A 20,047-nucleotide genomic window follows, 5' to 3' on the forward strand; every position below is an offset into this window, starting at 1 on the left:
CATGGGCAGGCACCAGGAATCGAACCTGGGTCCTGAGTGGACTTTTAAACTGTTGTTGGATCATCTCATGCAGCTGCTCCAAATCCTGCCATAGTTCGTGTTTTCACTCACAGTAAAAGGCTCTGACTGAACTCCCCCATTACTTCGGGGATTATACTTCTCCTCACTTACTCGGTCCCAGCCACCATGGCCTTCTTGCTCTCCCCTGAACATGTCACACAGATCTCTGCTTTAGGCCTTTGTGGTAGTGATTTTCCTGCCTGGAATGCTCTTCAAACAGAAAACTACTCTGATAACACCTTCACCTCCTTCAATCCTTTGCTCATATTTCACCTTTTCTCTGAGGCCTGCTCTGATTCCGTCTAATCTTGCGATCTGTCCCTCTTGCCACAAGCTGGCATTTGTGAGCCTCCTGATCCTGACCAAACTTTTCCTTTCCTATAATAAATTGTTACATTCCAACATAGGTATCCTCACATATTAAGCTTTTTGTAGGTGTGCCCATACCCCATGGCTAGAAAATAAGCTCCATGAGAACAGGACCTTTGTCTGGTTTGTTCACTGCTGAACCACAAGGATGGAGAATAGGTCTTGGCATATGGTCAAATGCTCAATAAACATTTTTGAATGAATGAAGGAATTCACAAATAGAGTTTACGCTTTAAATATAAATAGTGAGAGGAGGAAGGCAAGAAGCTCCAGGAAGGAAAATAAGTTAGCATCAGATAAGCCTCAGAATTGGATGTGTGCCCTCGTGGATGGGCTGGCCAGGTAAGGCCTCTGAGATACCTCCTAGGCTGAGGACCAGCTAATGGCAAGAAGCCCAGCTGCCTGCATAGCCAGGAGAGCATTTCAGTGTGTGAGAAGTATGGAAGAATCTGAGATGGCGACAAGCTTCTAGGCAAGGACTCAAAGGAAGGTCATTGTGGCAGAGTGTTGGCATGAGACAAAGGTGATGAAATTTGAAAATGAAATAGAGTCTTGGTGATAATTCACATTTCAACCTGATGCTTCGAATACAGTCTCAAATATTTCACAACGTGAAAATGTCTGGCTGAAAGAACAGTGCATTGCCTCTAAATCTTTTCTAAGTTGTGCCTGAAACTTCTTCATCTTCTCAAAATGTCCAAATAAATTTGTTTCAACTACGTACGTTTGTACTTTGACAGCAATGAGGTAAGTTTCAGGAAACTCTCAAAGATTTGTAGGTGGGAGGAAGTGGGGTGAGATGTTTTCTCTGCGTTTCTGAAATCACAACACAAGGTGACTGCGCCACCGGGCATCTGTGGCACTTGCGTTGTGACTGCCTTTCTCCTTTTTTTTGCCTGGTGGGAGGCTTTGCTTTGAGGGTAAGAACAGCTCATGTCTCCTGCCTGGTTCGGCTGCAGTTTCCCAATAATACCTAATCTAAATATTTATGTATAAGTCATCTTTTGACCCAAGTTTTGCTTACCCTGAACTTCCTTTTAATTTTTTTTTAAACTGAACTCATGACATGGAATTTCTAGTAAATAACGGTACCGCTTCAATACTTACTTTCTTACCACATTAAATAACTCGCTGTGTCAAAGGCAGGAAGTACGCAAATGCTTGTGCTAGATTCAGTTTGTCAGAATCACCACTTTCTCACCACTTCAGACCTTCATTACCACCTTCCTGTCCCACGAGTAATGATCTTTTCTATATGAAAATGTTTTCTAACCATATGAAATACTAAAGAACAATCTTGAGTACTGAAAACAAAACAGAAGGTTCAAAGCAATTCAATTTTTTTTACATTTTCAGGTACTTTAATGCTACTGTTTCAATTGTAATATATCAGGGATCAAAAATAAAATTGAACTTACTACTTTATTATCAGCCATTAGGAAAGCAGGATAGAAAAGTATATGTTTGGAAACCATATAAGAATAGTGAATTCATGGTAATTTAATGCTTTTTAAATTGGAGTCAATTCCAATAGCTACAGTCACCACCAATTACAGAAAAAAGTTACTAGACTTTTATAAATAGAGAAATCGTGTCAATTTTTAAAAACCTGGACATGTTTTTAGAACCCTTGTCACTCTTTATGGTGCCTTGATTCTGATTCTTATCTTTTCTTTAACATGCTTTCCATACCTGCAGTCTCAAGTTCCTCTGAGTCATCAAAAGGAACTTCAAAGACAGTTTTGAGCATGACAATGAAAAATCTACTTTTAATTATATTATGTATAAGATGCTAAAGGAGGGAGATAAAGAAAGAATTGAGCCAGAAACAAAAACCTGTAATTTTTTTGTGAAACCTGTATTTTTTTGTGAAAAAGCTCACCAACATTATCAGAAGAAAAATTTCCCGTTTCTTTCTCTCCTCTTTTTCCTTCCCTTTCTCGCCATCTCCCCTCTCTCTTCTTGCCCTTTCCCCCTTCCTCCTGCTCTCTTTTTCTTCATCCCTCCTCCTCCTCTTTTTTCTTCCTTCACCCTCTTCATGAAAGGGAAGAGCCCTCTGCTCTGAGGGTATGACTGAATCAGAAACTGCGCACTGCATTGCCATCTGGTTTCCAGTAATTTTTTTTACAAAGAAAGCACATATATTCCTGCGTGCCTTAGAAATTTTAATAAATAAAATAAGGAAGTTGCTTTTTGTATTTATTCTCTTAAAATTTTAATTTGAATAACTAAATCCAATCAAATATTCAAACTATTTCTAGTTCATGAACTCAAACTGTATTTTTATTTCTCGTTGTGGTCAACATGTCAATGAACAAATAATAATCAAGTGCCTATCACTATGTATGAAACACTGTAGGACCTGATGATAGTAATTACAATAATAATCATACAGGGCAAAGTTCTTGCTTTCAGGGAAACTACCGTCCAGTTCAGGAAATAAAGCATAAGCACTTGAAAAGATATAAAACAATGTAAGAGATAAATAACATCGAATACGACAATACAGCAGGATCAAAGGGCAGGAACTGATGATTGACAAATGAATGGCCAAGAGGCTAAGCACCAGGACAGTTCAGAGAAGGGAGCGACTCCTGTGGGCTGAGGTGGACTGGGGACACTTCACAGAGCAACGTCAATGCAGAGAGGATTAGAAATCTGGAGAGGAAGAGAGAAAAGGGCAGTGGGTTCCCCACAAGAGAGATAACACGAGCTGAAACTCTGAAGTGGCACACACAGGATTTGTTTCAAGAAAGGACAATAAATAGGCCAGGGGGGCTTATGTGGAAGGTTTAGAAAACTCATATTGGAAACAAGTTGGGGAAAGATTATGGAGGGCTTTGCTTAGGTCAGCGAAATGTCTCCGTGGCATTGTTATGTGCAAGACTGGCCATCAAAATGAAAAGAATATGATTGATCTCTTGCAGAAAATGTGCACATGGAACATGTGCAAGGTGGGGATATGAGTAAAATAAAATTCCTTTGCCACTGGGATTCTTAGAATGAGCGTGGCCAGAGTTGAGAATATAGGAGTAGGTATGCAGTTAGTTTATAATTAAGTTTATTTTATCCTATGAGGAATGGCAAGCCATTAGAAAATTTTAGCCAGAGGATGGCATAAACAAAGTTTACATTTGTAATATCACCGTGACAGTGATATATCACTGTGACAACGTGTTAGGATAAATTAGTAAAAGGTGAGCTTGGCAACAGTGAAATAAGGAGCTGATGAAATAATCCACAGAAAAAGATAGTGATGGCCTGATGTAAGATCATGGTAGAAGAGAGAAGTTGGAGAGACACTTAAGACTTGAGAGCAACAAGGTTTGATGATAGAGTGAATGTGTTTGGGGCTGGGAGCTAGGAGGGCATAAAGAGCTAAAGGAATTTGTAGAGAGAATCTTTCTAAAGTGGCTCCCAGGACTCTCAGTAGTGGTTTGAACCATTGTCTTATAATACAACATAGTGTATTGTTGACTTTACTTCGGAGGTGTCATTTAAATTTGCATTTCAGATCTATTTCCCCTAATGTTGCCTTATCTTATGAAGGATTTTCATTTTCTTCTTGAAGGCCTAACTTCAGTCCTTTCTTCTACTCTAGACTAACTTTTGCACAACTGACAGGGTGGTTCTTCCCTAAAAGAAATGTGATTATGTCTCCTGCTAAAACGTCTCATTTGTCACTGGATATCTACTGATGTGAGTCTAAGTACCAGCATATAAATTCCTTTGCTAACCCCACAATTTACCCCTCACAGCCTTCATATCATACTGCGCTTCCCCCAACCTTTGTTTTTGACTCCAGTTCCACTTACTTCTGCAGTATATTGTATTACTTGCCTCAGGGACTTTTGCCCACAGCTCCTTTCACAGCTGCCCTTCTGACAGCTTCAACTCCACGCTTAGCTCTCTCGTCACTTCTTTAAAAGAAACCTTTAAATTTCCCAGGCAGAAGTAGGCATTGCACTGTGTCTATAACCAAAGCTTTTTAAATATGTATCAACATACTGTCTATTTTAATTTTGTTTATATAATGATAACGGTAATGATAATAGCTAATATATAAATAGTAATAATAATAAATGGTGAAGTGTTTATACACATTGATAATAGCTAATATATAAATAGTAATAATAATAAATGGTGAAGTGTTTATACATATGAACCCATCCACTAACCTGGGTGACTGAAGAAACTGAGACTCAGAGAATTTGTATAAATTTCCCCAGGAGATATAGCAAGAGACGAGAGCTATCCCTTGAACCTAAGTTTGTCTGATTCCAACGGCAGTCATCAGAACCATTGTACATGACTGTGACTGAATTTTTCAGGGTAGGGAGCATAGTTCATTATGTTTTCTAATCCCATCTCTTAGTGTGCATTTAGTAATGTTTTGTTGAACTATTTAGTATGTATTCAATAATGTTTTTTGAACTATTAGATAAATAAATGAATGCATGCTGGGGGAATTAATAAAGCAGTTGAAGGTGGAGTTTTAATAGCTGACAAAAGCTTTACTTGCTTTTTTTCCCCCAGATAACAGTTGCTTTAGCAGAAGCCTTTCATGCCCTGAAAGGAGTGACTCATGTGGGGATTTCACACACTGTGGCCAGACCTGGGAGGAAGATGTTTATAACTATCCAGGACTTTCTTGGCAACCTTAATATCATTCTTTTTGTGGGAAAGGTTGCTCCTTTCTATAAACTGAAGAAAATCCCTTCAGGAAACCTAAAAAAAAAATGTTAGAATATTCTAGAAAGAATTATATTCAGAACTGAATAGGAAGCTTCCTAAAGTTTAAAAAATTTTGCACTTGGATAGGAAGAAAGTTGGATTTACCTTTCATTTTGTCACAATGGCATTGTATTTGAAAATGCTATGGTTGGAGAGACATTGGCAGACCTGGTGAATTGGCAAAACATGTTATGATTATAATCTATAAGCAGAACAATAGAGAGTAGGTTAATGTTTATGCAAGTTCTAAGAGTGTTGTGCATCTTTCTTTGACTTGTGGAGCTGCTTTTAAAACCAATTCTATCTCCTACACGGTTGCAATCATGGGCCAAAGGCATCTGCTTTTGCTAGACTTGCTTGGAAGGTTGAGCAAAGTTTTAAGGATATTAATAATTAACATTTGTGGGTGTGCCAAGTGCCAGCCCTGACTGAAATACTTTATGTACACTACGTTACTTACTACTCACTGCAGTCCCATGTAGTATAATTATTGCTTTCTCCATTTGGTAGATTCAAAAAATGAAACAAGACATTGAGAAATCAGATCTATCTGTTTTAGACTGCTATTAACAACTTGACTTTATGGTCTACATATATATTCCATAAATATTTCCTGAATTTTCCAGATCTTTGCTCACATTATATCTGCAGCTACCCCTACATCCCCTTCCTTCTGTCTCAGTTCATTAGATTCACTGGGATTTCTTGAGTAGGATGCATCTGGCAACCAGGGATCTAAAGCTGTCTCTTTTTGTCCCTCAAGAGATGAGAGATATTTAATCCCAGTGCCATTTAATTAATTTATTAAAAAAAATTTTTAAAAAGAAATATCCAACCTAAGTTCATGTCTTTCACTCTGGTGACATCCTTGGGGGAAAAAAAAAAGAAATTTTGAATGTACACAGAAATGGAAAAAAAAATGCATTGAACCTACATGGATCCATGATCCACCTCTTTCTCCCATCCTAGTTTTACCTAATACACCCTGCTTTTTTTTTTTTTTTTCACATGGGCAGGCTCCGGGAATCAAACCTGGGTCTCAAATCGGCCAGTGAGAGTTCTTGCCATCAAACAGTACTGCACCGCCCACCCCTTTTATTTTTGTTGGATTTTTTTAAGACAATCATAGATATCATATAATTTCATTTGTAATACTTAAGTAGTTTCTTTAACAGGAAAATACTTAAAAAAAAAAGCAACAGTAACATCGCTTCATCCAGCAAAATTAGCAATGTTTATTGAATATCATTCCTGCTTGGCCCATCTTCTATCTACCTTCTGACTCAAATTTTAATTTTTTATAGTTTATTTGTTAAAAAAAAAAGAGAGAGAAAAAACAACAGCAGCAAGATCCAAACAAGGTGCACAATTTCATTTGGTTTGTGTGTCTCTGGCACTATTTATTGGCTTCTCAGTATAATCCAGATCTTATATGAACAATTTCCTAATCTACCCTCAAAGCACACTCCAGAGGTAGGAGCCATCACCTCGGTTTTACTGATTAGAATTCAGTAAAAGAGCTTAGATAGCTTTCCCTAAAATGCATGAATTAACAAGGACAGAGGACTATCAGGAGCCGGACTTCAAAGTCTTTACTCGTAACTTTTCTGCTTTACCATTTCTTCTTATTCCTTCAGAAGCCAAGTCCCTGCTTGTTGTTATGGGTTGAAAAGTGTCTTCCAGAAAAGATATGATCAAGTTTTAATCCCCAGTTCCATGAATGTGACCCTTTTTGGAACGAGGACCTTTGAAGATATGATCAGTTAAGATGAAACCAAACTGGATTAGTGCGACCCTAGTCCAGTAAGACTGGTATCCTTAGAAGAGGGAATTTGGAAACAGGCCGACATGAAAGAATACCATGTGATGATGGAGGCAGAGATTGAAGTTCTGCAACTGAAAGCTGAGGAACACCAAGGATTGCTGGCAAACCACCAGAAGCTAGGAAGAGACAAGGAAGGATTCTTTTCCAGGGGTGCCAGAGGGAGCAGGGCCCTGCTGACACCTTGATTTCAGACTTAGTCTCCAAAACTGCAACTGCAAGGCAACATGTTTCCTTATAGGACTTTGCTATGACTGCCCTAAGAAATTAAGATGCTTATTTTATACCTGCCACATTTTACCACTAAGCCATGTATAAGGTATATAATATCATCTTCCTCTTCTGTGATTTTGGCAAATCTGCATCTTTCAAAGAGCCAGTTGGGAAGAGTGGTTGTACTTTTTGCTGAAAACTAAGCTTTGCAATAGAGCTGACACAGCTTGGATGGTGGATTCCCTCTTTACTCGGAATTTTTCATCTCCTGAGGCAGAAGACTTCCTCCATCATCTAGTTTTCAAATGCTTAGTCACTTCTGAATAGCCCAATAAGTTCCTCTTTCCTATTCATGTAATGGCATTAGCTTTTAGCTCATTTTCAGAGCAGAGAAGATGTGTTAAAGATCCCTTTAACACAATGAAGTTGCCAGTTTTCTCTGGCTTAAGTACTGAGTCATCATTGACTTATCATTTGGATGTCCTCAAAATGTTATCTCTACTGTTTGAAATTTCAAATAAAATACTTTACATGCATGTTTACACTAAATGATATGATTCTCAGTAAATAAAAGAGAGGGTGCACCTGTGGCTCAGTGGTAGAATGCTCTCCTTGAATGCGGAAGACCTGTGTTCGATTCCCAGACCATGCACCCCAAAAATAAATAAATACATAAAAATAAAAGGGGATAATGTTTTTTCCAAATTTTGGAATTGCAGGTGATTCTTTTTTTTAGGACAAACACACATACCAGCCTTAAACAAAATGGATTTACCATGTGATGTTTGTGAATAGGTCTCAGAATATAATCATATTTTTATACATCTCTAACACTTGTTAAGCTGCCTTTAGAACAAGCAAGTGCACAACTGTCAGTCTCAGAGACTTTGGCCAGGAATGAAATTTAATAACGTTGTTTTTATTTATTTGCATTTATTTTTAAGTTTTCTTTGGGTATATCCAAATGAGATTACTTTTCCACTCATGGTTGAAATATAAATGTTCCTTTAAAAAATATATTTATGTAGATAAAATATAATGAGTAATTTTAAAGATAAAATAGTACATAATAAAATATAACCTCTCAAGTGTTTATTATATGTGATGCCCTGTTCAAAGTTATAGATGATATAATTCAATAGCCTTTCAATGGCACTTGATAGCAGGTACTATTATTATTAAATGCATTTTATAAATGAGGAAATGAAGGCACAAAGGGAATGATTTGCTTAAAGTCACAAGATTAATAGGTAGTAAGATTAGGAGGTGAGCAATTTACTTCCATTCTATAATGCTGCCTCCAACTCTGAAGCAATAAATTTGATATGTATAATTGGTAGCAAAATGAAGGAGGTACTAGAAAGGCTGGGTGGAAAGTCCTGCATTCCAACTTTCACTTTACACATGCATTATAATTTACAGATTATAAATAAAAGATCTGGAATCTTATATATATTAAACGTTAGATCTGTTACTTTGCATGTATGTTTTTTGGCCGAATTATTTTACTTCTCTAAACCTCAATTTAGCTCATCTGTAAAATAGGCATAAGAACAACTACTGCATAAAGTTATAGATGATGAAATAAGGGAGCTAATTTATTATTAGGTAGTATTATTTATTGTTTGTTTCAGTTTCCTCATTGTTATGGGTTGGCTTAAACAATGGGGACATATTGGCTTACAGTTCTGATACTAAGTGAAGACTAAACCAAGGCATCATCAAGGCACTGCTTTCTTCTCGAAAGCTGGCATTCCTTGGTCTTGGGCTAATGGTGATCCTTAGTCTTGGGTTGCTCTGTCACATAGCAATGCACATGCCACCTTTCCTGACCTTCCATGTTCCATTGACCTTCAGTTTCTTGCTTCCCATGCTTTTTCTCTGTCTGAATTTCATTCTGCTTATAAGAGACTCCAGTAATAGAAATAAGACCCTTCCTGATTGAGTTGGGCCCCACTTTAACTGAAGTAATTTCATCAAAAACTCCTACTTACAGTGGGTTTGCATCCACGGGGATGGATTAAGTTTAAGAACATGTTTTTCTGAGGTACATAGCTCCAAACCACAATAGTATTTAAATTAGAGCTTTAGACATATCTGGGTTCCAGGATGAGTTTTGTTGCATTCTAGACATGTTACCTTGAAGAAATTACCTAAATTAAACAGGGATGATAAGACTTAACATCAAAACACTGTTATGAATTTGGAATAAAATAACACATCACATGTTTAGCACAGATCCTCACTTGTGTAACTCCTCACTGGACACTGATAAAAACTCTTATTTGATTTATGGTTATGTTGGACTCATAACTACAGAAAAGTTGCTGTATTAACATTAATCTTTTATACCAGATTACTTCTTAGATCAATATGCCATTTAACTTTTTTACAATGTAAAATCATTAAGAATTCTATATGAGACATGCATTATAAAGATTGAGAACAATTATGATGCAATAAATGAGCTTGAGTTAAGCAAATGGCAACTATTAGTTACTTGAAGAGTCCTCTATGCAAAATTAACATAGAGTAAGCAGTGAAAAATTGTCCTTATTTATAGTAACTTAAATGCTTCTGTTAAAATCCATGCTAAAGATACAGAGAAAATTACTCCTTGGTCTGTTATTATTCATATCTTGCTCTTTTCTAAATCTTTTAATTACAAAATAAATGACCTACTTACCAGAAAAATCTACAGTAAGTGTGTGGGAGCAGAAAGGATGAGGTGGATAAGACTTGGTGGAGAAGTTGTTGCTACAAGACATTGCGAAAATCACCAGTGAAAATTTCTTCATGAGTAATTGTCTTAGGATAAATGATAAAAATCACACCAGCATGGAATCTTCTTTTTGTTGTTGTTGCTGTATTGCTATAATGCCCTGTAGCATCCACAATAGATTGCATGTCATATATCAGCAAATCCTTATCATGTTACTTTATACAGAACTGGTTCTTCAGAAGACATTCCAGGAACTGAAAGGCAGTGGATTGCAGAGGACAAACTCTACCACTCACTACTTCTAAATCTGCTAAATGGAAATTATAGTGTTGTGGGTTCCCTTGATTAAGTACAATATAAAATAAGATATTGCTGTAGAAATCAAAGATATCATTTTAGTTCATTGTTTCCAATTAGTACTCAATATATCTGGGAAGAATTTATAATTTTTCTGGCTTTTTTCTTCCTCAACTTTCATATTAGGTTCTATGATTTATAGTTGTTGACTCTGGAGGAATTTCAGGATGTCATCTTTGTTGTACTTCTCACTTTGACCTACATTCATATTTTAGGCTGGTAGAATAAAAAATGGTATAATGTTACCCAATGATTCAACCTTAATATCAACTCACAATGGCGACTGTTTCCACTGCATAGTTTTTCACTCTTGGTTTTACGCATATATTTCTAGAGTGAGCTTAGCTTACTTAATTGCAGCACTATTCTAAACTTCCTGAAGGGACATTATAAACAAGATGAGTCCTGGCTCAGTTTGAAGCTTTGAGTTTCTCTCCAGGTCAAAGCTGTGTCAGAGACTAGATGGCCCCCAGATCTGCTGTGAAAGCACAGGGAAGGGTGCTGTCTTCAGTGCCATGATATCATGGCAATGCTGGGATCATATCTTCCTATATACAAGGCTATAGTTACAGGATTAGCATTTGTTATGGACGGATCTTTGGATGATCATCTAGGTGTTAGAATTTGAAGGGTGTAGAAAGCCTGTCTGTATGCAAAATGAAACTCTAATTCTATCAAGACTTGTGTGATAAAAACAGGTGACTTATATTGAGCACCTACTATGGGCGTAGAACTGAGCTAAGCTCTTTCATTTAAAGATCACAGCAATCCTAGGAAACAGTGTACTGATAGCCATTTTAAAGATCAGGAAACTAAAGCATGTGTTGATTCAAGAGTAAGCAATTAACAGGATGGGATTTAAATTTAGGCAGTCTTACCTGAAAGCCCACATGCTCAGCTAGTATGGTATTAGGAAAGTATCATACTTGGAATTAGTCACACTGGGTTCAAATTCCTGCTTCCTTTCTTAGTCTATTGTTTCAGCCAGGATACCTAACCACTGTGAGCTTTGATATTATCACTCATCATAGATAGTTATCAGTGAGAGCTGCTCCATTGTACTCACAGTGTTTTTGTGAAAGCAAGGTGAGATAACCAAGAAGAAAAAATTTCATAAATATCTTTGAGGCAGCTCAATTCCAGAAGTTTCAGACATGCCTAATAAATGAATCAAAGGATCAACTTGCTTTTTTTGCCTTTTTCTCAAGATTTATTTTCAGGAAAAGTAAGGCTTGGGAACCACTGCTTTATTTTCTCAGAAAGTAAAACTACTTCTTGAGAAGGAAGAGAGCAAGAGTTCTGTAAAGGTCTTGCACAGAGTGGTAAAGATATGAAATATCTTCTGTAGGGATTGATGGATGAACTCTTCAGGGATTCATAATAACGTTGCTGAACATCCCAGGTGGCCCAGATGAAACTGCAGACTTTAAAGTTATGGTGAATAACAAGCCTTGTGATTGTCTGCTGAGAGTCCCAATGGATATCAAGTATTTATTGAGTGTCCCATGTGGTTATGTGCTAAATATAAGTGATGATATAAAAGAAGATACAGGAAAGTATACAACAAAGTTCTGAAAATCTAATTGGGGAGGAAAAATGGCCATACATGAATGGAATTAATAACCGTATGTTGAGTTTGTAAGCTGTTGGAATGCAATATACCAGAAATGGAATGGCTTTTAAAAAGAGGAATTTAATAAGTTGCAAGTTTACAGGTTCTAAGGCTGTGAAAATGTCCCAATTAAAACAGGACTATAAAAATGTTCAAATTAAGGCACCAAGAAGAGGTTACCTTCACTCAAGAAAGGCCAATGAAGTTCAGGGTTTTTCCTCTCAACTGGAAAAGCACATGACGAATATGGACACAGCGACACCTGCTAGCTTTCTCTCCAGGCTTCTGGTTTCATGAAGCTCCCCTGAGGGGCGTTTTCCTCCTTCATCTCCAAAGGTCTCTGGCTGCCTGGGCTCTGCTTTCATGGATCTCATGGCTCTGAAGCTTTTTCCAAAATGTTTTCCTTTTTTAAAGGATTCCAGTAAACTAATCATGACCCGCCTAGAATGGGCGAAGTCACATCTCCCTCAAATCAAAAGTTAATATCCACAATTGGGCATGTCACATCTCCATGGAGATAATCTAATTCAGTTTCCAACCTATAGTGCTGAATAGGGATTCGGCAGAAACGCTGCCTCCACAAAACGGATCAGGATTAAAACAGCTTTTCTAGGGCATATAATCCTTTCAATCCAGCACACCATATAAAACAATATTAATTTAGGTGTTAATTGTGTGATAGTGCACACATTCACAAATAAGAAACTGAGCTAGTGTAGTTCATAAATGAAGAAGAATTTGACCTGTGCTTGAAAATATGGTAGGATTCAAAGGGGAGATCATTCGAGTCAAGAAAGAAATATCTTCACATAAAGTAAACATTTTTTAATACTTCCATGTGTACAGTACCATGTCAAGCATTATGAGCAAGAATATACACAAGAACAAAATATCTTCGTGGCACACAAAGGGATTGCAGACTAACAAGTAGAGGCAAGACTGAATATTGTTGGTTCTTGGAGTGGTGAATAGACCCATTGAGGGGAAGCTTTTGGAAAGGTTGTGAGGGATCAGGTTAGGTAATATAATGGATATGCTCAAATTCAGCTTTTTGGTTTGCACACACAGGATCAATCTGCCATATGTAGGAGCTCAACTAAAACAATGTTGTACTTAGTTTTACAAATCCAAGAGTTGTATTTAGGTAGCATGGTGAGCATAGTCAGTAATGTAGAGGTCCTAACAAGAGAGGACTGTAAAACTCAGAACACACCTATCCCTTTCAGGTGTAAATGGTTGCCATGGGTTTTAATTTCCGTAACTAATTCCAAGTAGATGAGGCCTGGGTTGTGCTTAGCACATAAACAAGACACATCTGAACATATCCGGGTTACTTAAACTTTTATATGGATGCCCTTGAGACGTTTATAGGAAAGACTGTCACAAAAGCCCCCACCATACTCTTGTACGAGGCAGGGAAATAGAGTATAGAGAGCTTGAGGGCTGCGTTTAGATTTGCCCAGGAATCTTCCTGAACAGTGACATGTTGAAGCTGACACTGAAGGAATTTTATTCAGCAAATTATGTTAGTAGACTTTTAACATAAGTGTCAATTACTTGAGAAAGGTAACAAACCTAATTTGAGTGAGTAACAGAATCTGAGAAGATCTAATAGAAAGGCATCTTCTGATTGGGGGAAGAGAAGAAAATACAGAAAAATTAGAGCCAACCCTGCTAAGGATGGAATCTGGGGCCCCACAGATGGATGCTGGGATCCAAAAGAGGGGAAACTATATAAGTGGAGGCTTTTCTTTTTATCTTAGGGCTGACCTTGGGCACTGTTATTCTGGATTGAATTGTGATCCTCAGAAAGACACACTCAAGTCTTAATCCTGTGGATGTGCACTCGTTTATCCTGTGGATGTGCACTCGTTTATCCTGTGGCTGTGCACTCATTTATCCTGTGGATGTACACTCATTTATCCTGTGGCTATGCACTTGTTTATCCTGTGGATGTGCACTTGTTTATCCTGTGGATGTGCACTTGTTTATCCTGTGGATGTGCACTTGTTTATCCTGTGGATGTGCACTCATTTATATATAGGATCTTTGAAGATGTTATCAGTTAAGGTGAGGCCAAACCAGAGTAGGGTAAACCCTAATCCAATATGACTACTGTCCTTATAAGGAGAGAGTGACAGACACAGGGAGTTGGCCATGTGAGAGAGACAGGAATTGTTGTATTACTCATTGACCGCAAGACATCACCGGAACACTATGGATCCACTTCCGGGGAAGTATGGCTTGGCCAACAATACCGTGGTTTTGGATTTCTAGCCTCTACAACTGTGAGACACTGACTTCCTGTTGTTAAGCCAAATAGTCTGGGGTACTTGGTATAGCAACTGTGGCAAACTAAGATAACCCATGAGGTTCAAAGGGCAAAATGTGCACAAAGATAACAAGAAATGAAAATCTCTGAGGAAGAGGCCACGTGGGAAACTAACATGATGTCTAGAAACCTAGCAGAGCCAGGGATCTCCTGTGCTGTCGATATCTAGTTGTTTCTATGGTAGTGCACCAAAGTACTGGCTTGAATTTTCATGTGTGTGGAAAAAAATGCTTAGACACTAGGTTCTTGCTCAGTGCATCAAGATGCTCTAAGTCACCTCTGAAAAAAGGATGACTGAGAGGGAAATATTATTTCTTTCAAAAGAAAAAATTGCATGCCTCTTGTCCCAGGCTCAATCCAGATCATATGACCTTTTGCAAGAAACATAAATAGAATCTACTCCACCATTTTAAATGGATATTTTTCTCTCAATTTTTTTGAGCGGTCCAAGCACATAACTGATATCTCAAAAATTCTATGCCTTTATTTTGTAGTGCTACAGTATAAATATTTGAACTTATATTGTGTTTCTTAATTCACATGCACATGGCAAGTTTTATACACTTCCATATCTAAGTAAGGTTTATGGCAAGAACACCTACAAAATATGATATTCAAATCAACCAAATTGTATTTAGTTCTTCCTTTGAATCAGACAGCAAATTATGCATTCAGAGACAGATTTTTGCATCATCCTCCCATCGTGGTTTTGTTTAACCTTTTTATTTCGAAAAATAAAAATAATCTTTTTGAAATAAATCTGTTTTGATTTGCAAAAGCTGCTGTAATGTAATATACCAGAATAGGTTGGCTTTTTCAAGAGGCTTTATTATGTTACAAATTTGCAGTTCTAGGGTGGTGAAATGCCCAAATTAAGGCACCAACAAGAGAATACTTTCTCACAGGAAAGGCAGTTGGCATCTGGATCTTCTCTGTCACAGGGGAAGGCACATGGTGATGTCTGCTGTCCTCTGCTGGCTTCTGTTTTCTCACGGCTCTCTCAGCTTCTGTCAGTCCTTCTTGCTACTTCCTAGGGTGTTTTCTTTCTTAGCTTCTCTAAACTCTCTCAGTTACTGTGTGCTCTCTTAAAGGACTCCAGCAGACTGATCAAGACCCACCTTGAATGGATGGGGTCACATTTCCATGGAGGTAACTTAATCAAAAGGTCCCATGTACAACAGTTCTGCCCCCACAAGGTTGGATTAAAAGAACATAGGTTTTTATGGGGGTACCTAACAGATTCAAACCAGCATGCTATAGATTCAGAGAGTTACAAAGATTGTTTAGAGAAGTCACGTGTACCCTTCACCCAGTTTGTTCAATGGCTACATCTTACTTTCCTTACATGTAACTTAACTTTGAGCATCAAAAACCAAGAAGCTCACATTGGTACAATGTGTGTATGTAATTCTATATTGTGTTGACTTGTGTAACGATCACAAACAAGGTATGGAACTATTCCCTTACCACAAAGATGTGTCTCATGTCACCTCTTTGTAGTCACACTGTATCACCACCACTATCCCTAACTCATGGCAACCACTGGTCTATTCTCCATCTTGATACTTTTTTTACTTTCAAGAATCATACCATGTTAGACTGGATTTTTTTTCACTTAGCATAATGCCCTGAGATTCACCCAGGTTATTGCATTTATCAATAGTCCATCTTTATATTGCTGAGTAGTATTCCATGTTATTCATGTGCCATAGGTACTTCAGCCATTCATCTATTGAAGGACATTTTGATTGGTTACAGTTTGGGGCTATAATAAATAAAGCTGCTATTAATATTTGTGTACATTTTGTTTGTGTGTAAAGAGGGTTTTAATAAACACATTTCACAGCTTAGACTGAGGAGGCAAGTAAATTGCCCAAACTAACAGTGCTACTCAACAGCTGAAGTGGTATCTAAATCGGAATTTTTTTACTTTCACTCCTGTGCTGTTTCTGTTGCTGCATATTAATTAAAAACAAACTTTTCCACAGAAAAATGTAGAAAATAATGATAATGCATATGCTTACTTCTTAATGAAATAACTAGTTTTAAAATAATGTCTTTACAATGGCTTGACTGTTTTCTATTCCATGTACATTCCTTTATTGTTCATTCACAAAAATTTTTTTTGTGTGTGTGTACCTATAGGTTGTTAAATTATTCACAGGATTGTGCTGAGTGTTGAGAAAGGTGGTTGCCTCAGAAGGGTTTAACAAAATACTATGCTTGTAGCTGAGAATTAGCTTATGCTAGTAGTTTTAACAATATTAAATTTTGTTGGAAAATGTTTGTTCATAGTTAACATGAGTACTGTGAATGACATAATAATATTTTAAAAAAATTCTTAAATTTAAATTTGTTAAAGATTTAATATACTTTACCTTATCTTAGAAAAGCAATTGCTGAGTATGCATGCACAAATTCACAGCCTAATTTTGCAAGCTATGCAATTCAGTACTTTACCCGAATAAGGGTGAGTTTCAGATAGATTTATATTGGTAAGTTGTTCACAGATTAATGATTTGTTTTGCTTATTCTGCATCCTTTTTCCCAATAGCATAAAAAATTAATCAACCGTCCACAGAGTACCAAACGGATTTCTATAGATCCTCTAGGTAAGGAATATTTGTTCTGTCTTCATTATAGTTATGCATTTTTTACTCTTATATTTCATATATGTATATAAAATTCTTATAATAAAAAAGAATAGAGAAAGTAGTTTTGTAATTAAAGAATCAATTAAGCCTAATAAATGAATTTTCTGTGAGAAGTAACACACATATAAATCAAAATAACTTCTTAAGTGAGGCCTTAACTAAAGTTGTGCTAAATCTACAAGAAATATAAAGCTTGCTAAGTATTATTTCATTGTTTATCTAGTAATTGCTTAGTTTTATAGACAGCTACATTTTGTTCTGGAATGCTAAATTTTATGTTGTAAATCTTATATTGTGGCCACATCAAACAAACATTTGAGGTTAATAGATTTTTAAATAAAGGTATATCGGTGTGAAACCACAAAGGAAATATTTCATATTTGATTTTTATACATAATTCAATTATAGCAATGATGTAGATTTTGTGGTAGAATTTGACAGTTTTATTCTATTTTATCACTTGAAACAATTCATTTTGGTGATGTTAATAGCTATGAATACATATATACATTAATTGATCCTTAAAAGATATCAGTGAATTGTGCCTTCTATTTCTCTATTCCCTGATGTGTCAGGACACCGCTCTGGTGCAGAATTCAAATCAGGGGTTACCTTCACAGATTTGCACAGAAAAACCATAGGCTTTACTGAAATACATTAAAAATGAGTAGGATGGTTATTAAATCTGGTAATGTGTACCTTCATAGGGTCATTAAAACCATTTTCAGAAAAGAGCAAGTGAGATGGGGGAAAAAAGTGAGAAAAAGCAAAGAAGTCCAGCATGTTTAATAATGGTGTTAACTTTTGAAGAATTTAATGTTCAAATTAGAACATTATTACTAGTTTTGACAGCAGCCACCAGAGAGCACAGGGTGTAATGGACCTTTCACGTGTGCTAGGAAGTTCTAGGTTGGTACCATTACATTGTATTTAAAGGGTGTGGGAAACTTGGGTTGGGAGATAACGGTCCACATGGGAATCCTCCTGAGTGACTGATGTCATCAGACCTGTTTAGGAAGAACTATGGTAGATGAAATTAGACATTCTCAGCAGGATAAACATATGAAAAGTTTTAAATACCAAGTTAAAGAGTTTTGACAATAGGGGCCCCTAAAGAGATTTATTCAGCGGGACTGACGAGGTCAGATTAGGTCTTCAAAGCTTTTATCTGTTCTGTGGAGTAAAGACTGAATTGGGGCAAACTTGATAGCAGGGATACTAGTGGGAATCCTGGTTCCTTCAAAACTCCAGAAAAGTCAGAAGTAGGATGCATTTCAGATCGAATCAGTAAGGCTGGAAAGTGGGGAAATAGCTGAGAGATGTTTAGAGTTAGGAGCAATAGGACTTGAGGATGGGGTATAAAAAATAGGCCTTGCGTAATCTTGAATAAAATTATGAGTCTTAACTTTCTCAACCGACTGATCACAATAACAAGAAAGTGAGTGCATTGAAGGATCAAGTGAATGCAACAGGAGGGAAAGAAAGGGCAGAACTGATGATTTTGCCTTTAGAAATATTAAGAAAGAATTGCCCGTGGCATACATTGAAAGATAATTAGAATATTAATATTGCAATTGCTGCACCAGGATTTGGGAAAACAAAGCCAAAGATGAAGATATAATAGATTTAGAACTATTTCATATAGTGTTATAGTCATATAAGTTGGTAAGAATTTTTAAACTGAAGAGAGAGGACAGCAATGGAAGGGGTCTAGGAGAATGCATGCAACTCAGAGGCATCAGGTGGAAGAGAATCAGTGAAGGATAAGGGGGAAAAAGTAAGGGAGGGAAGAGGGGAACCTGATGAGATAGCATTATGGAACCCAAGAAAAGGAGGAAAACATATCCTGGATGTCAGAAGATGCAGACTGTTGCTATAAGTAGTATTTAGGAGGGCTCTAAGAAGATTTGAAAGAAAGGCTTCAGTAGAGTTTTAAAAAGGGCATAGAATCCCCAAAGTGAGGGTTTTAGAAGTGAGTTGATAATAAGGAATTTGAGGTAGCAGGTGTTACTTTTAGATATTATGAGGTTTTAAGGTGAAAGGGAAATAAAAGAACAATAGCTTGAAAGAGTAGCAGAAGCAAGGAAAAGGGAAACTTTAGAGAGAAAGAACCATAGAAAGAAACTATGTTGAGGAGTTTAAGGAGCAAGCATGGAGGGAAAGTATTCGATAAAAACAATGTGGAGGATGTGGGAGGATATGGAATCCAGCAAGCACAGAGGGAGATTTTTTAAGAAAGTGATTTTGAAATGGAAAATGAGGTTAGAAGAAAGTAGGAGGAACTTGGGCTGAGGGGAGCAGAATGAGTGTGGGATTGGAGTTTAAGGCTGTGATTCAGATACATCTGAACATAGAAAATTTGGGTAGAAGTTTGGTAGAAAATTGGGGGTCATTGCTATGGAAATTTTAAAACAGATTTCAGGAAAAAAATATTTTTAATGACTTTGTAAGATGCTAAATGATATAAAATGGTGTAGTGTTTGTTGATCACATTCAGCGTAATTTCATAATGCTGAGCAGTCCAAAAACTGAATGCTGTATGAGTAAAGTAGGATGTGGGATTGACAAATTGAGAATAATGAAAGATTAAGATGACAACCTAGTTTTAAGGGAAATAAAATCTTCCTTCACAGAGCCAATCGTTAGGAGCAGTGAGTGTACAGAGGTTTGTTAAGACTCAATAGGGATGATCGAATGACTGGTGCATCAGAGGAATAGCTGTATTAATGGTGTAGACAGAGAGCATATTAAGCAAGAGCAAAGGAAGAGAATCAGTGGGAGGCTAAGTGGTTCTCATCAGCAGTAACATTTAAGAACCTAAGGTCATGGAGGTAAAATAGTTCTAGTTGATGAAATATGAGGTTTGGCCATGAAAGTCAATATCTAATATGGAGTCAAGGGAAGGATTATTGGAGTAGACAAGGAACCATGAGGTCAGGAGTGTGAATAATTATCAACAAAGATGCCGAAGACGCTGCTTGCTGATAGCGGGAGATAGGTGATGTGGGCGGCCTGAGGAAAGCCTAGTATATGGTTGTAGCAGAATGTTAGCTTGAAAGAGACAATGGAGAATCAGTTGTGGTAGGCCATTTTCCTAAGAAGACTCCTTAGAAAGGTGACTTTCTGGTGTAAAACCAGAGTTCAATTTATGGGAGTTAGTAGATAAAAAAGA

The 20,047-nt window shown here is 37.0% G+C and overlaps 1 protein-coding gene across 8 annotated transcripts in view; it reads left to right on the forward strand.

Annotated features, from left to right (window-relative positions):
* The window catches only part of DTHD1 (death domain containing 1), a 109,228-nt gene that overhangs the window by 62,076 nt on the left and 27,105 nt on the right, over positions 1-20,047 (forward strand). For 6 of the 8 annotated variants that reach the window (XM_077136570.1, XM_077136571.1, XM_077136565.1 and 3 more), the window contains one exon: positions 16,776-16,833. In XM_077136570.1, coding sequence (XP_076992685.1) covers positions 16,776-16,833 — 58 coding nt within the window. Of the gene's footprint in view, positions 1-4,030; positions 4,921-4,965; positions 8,181-16,775; positions 16,834-20,047 lie in introns of those variants that run through there. The other 2 variants (XM_077136568.1, XM_077136572.1) reach the window with 2 other exon arrangements.

The sequence above is a fragment of the Tamandua tetradactyla genome, chromosome 19, assembly GCF_023851605.1.
Source record: "Tamandua tetradactyla isolate mTamTet1 chromosome 19, mTamTet1.pri, whole genome shotgun sequence".
In the NCBI taxonomy this organism is placed as follows: Eukaryota; Metazoa; Chordata; class Mammalia; order Pilosa; family Myrmecophagidae; genus Tamandua; species Tamandua tetradactyla.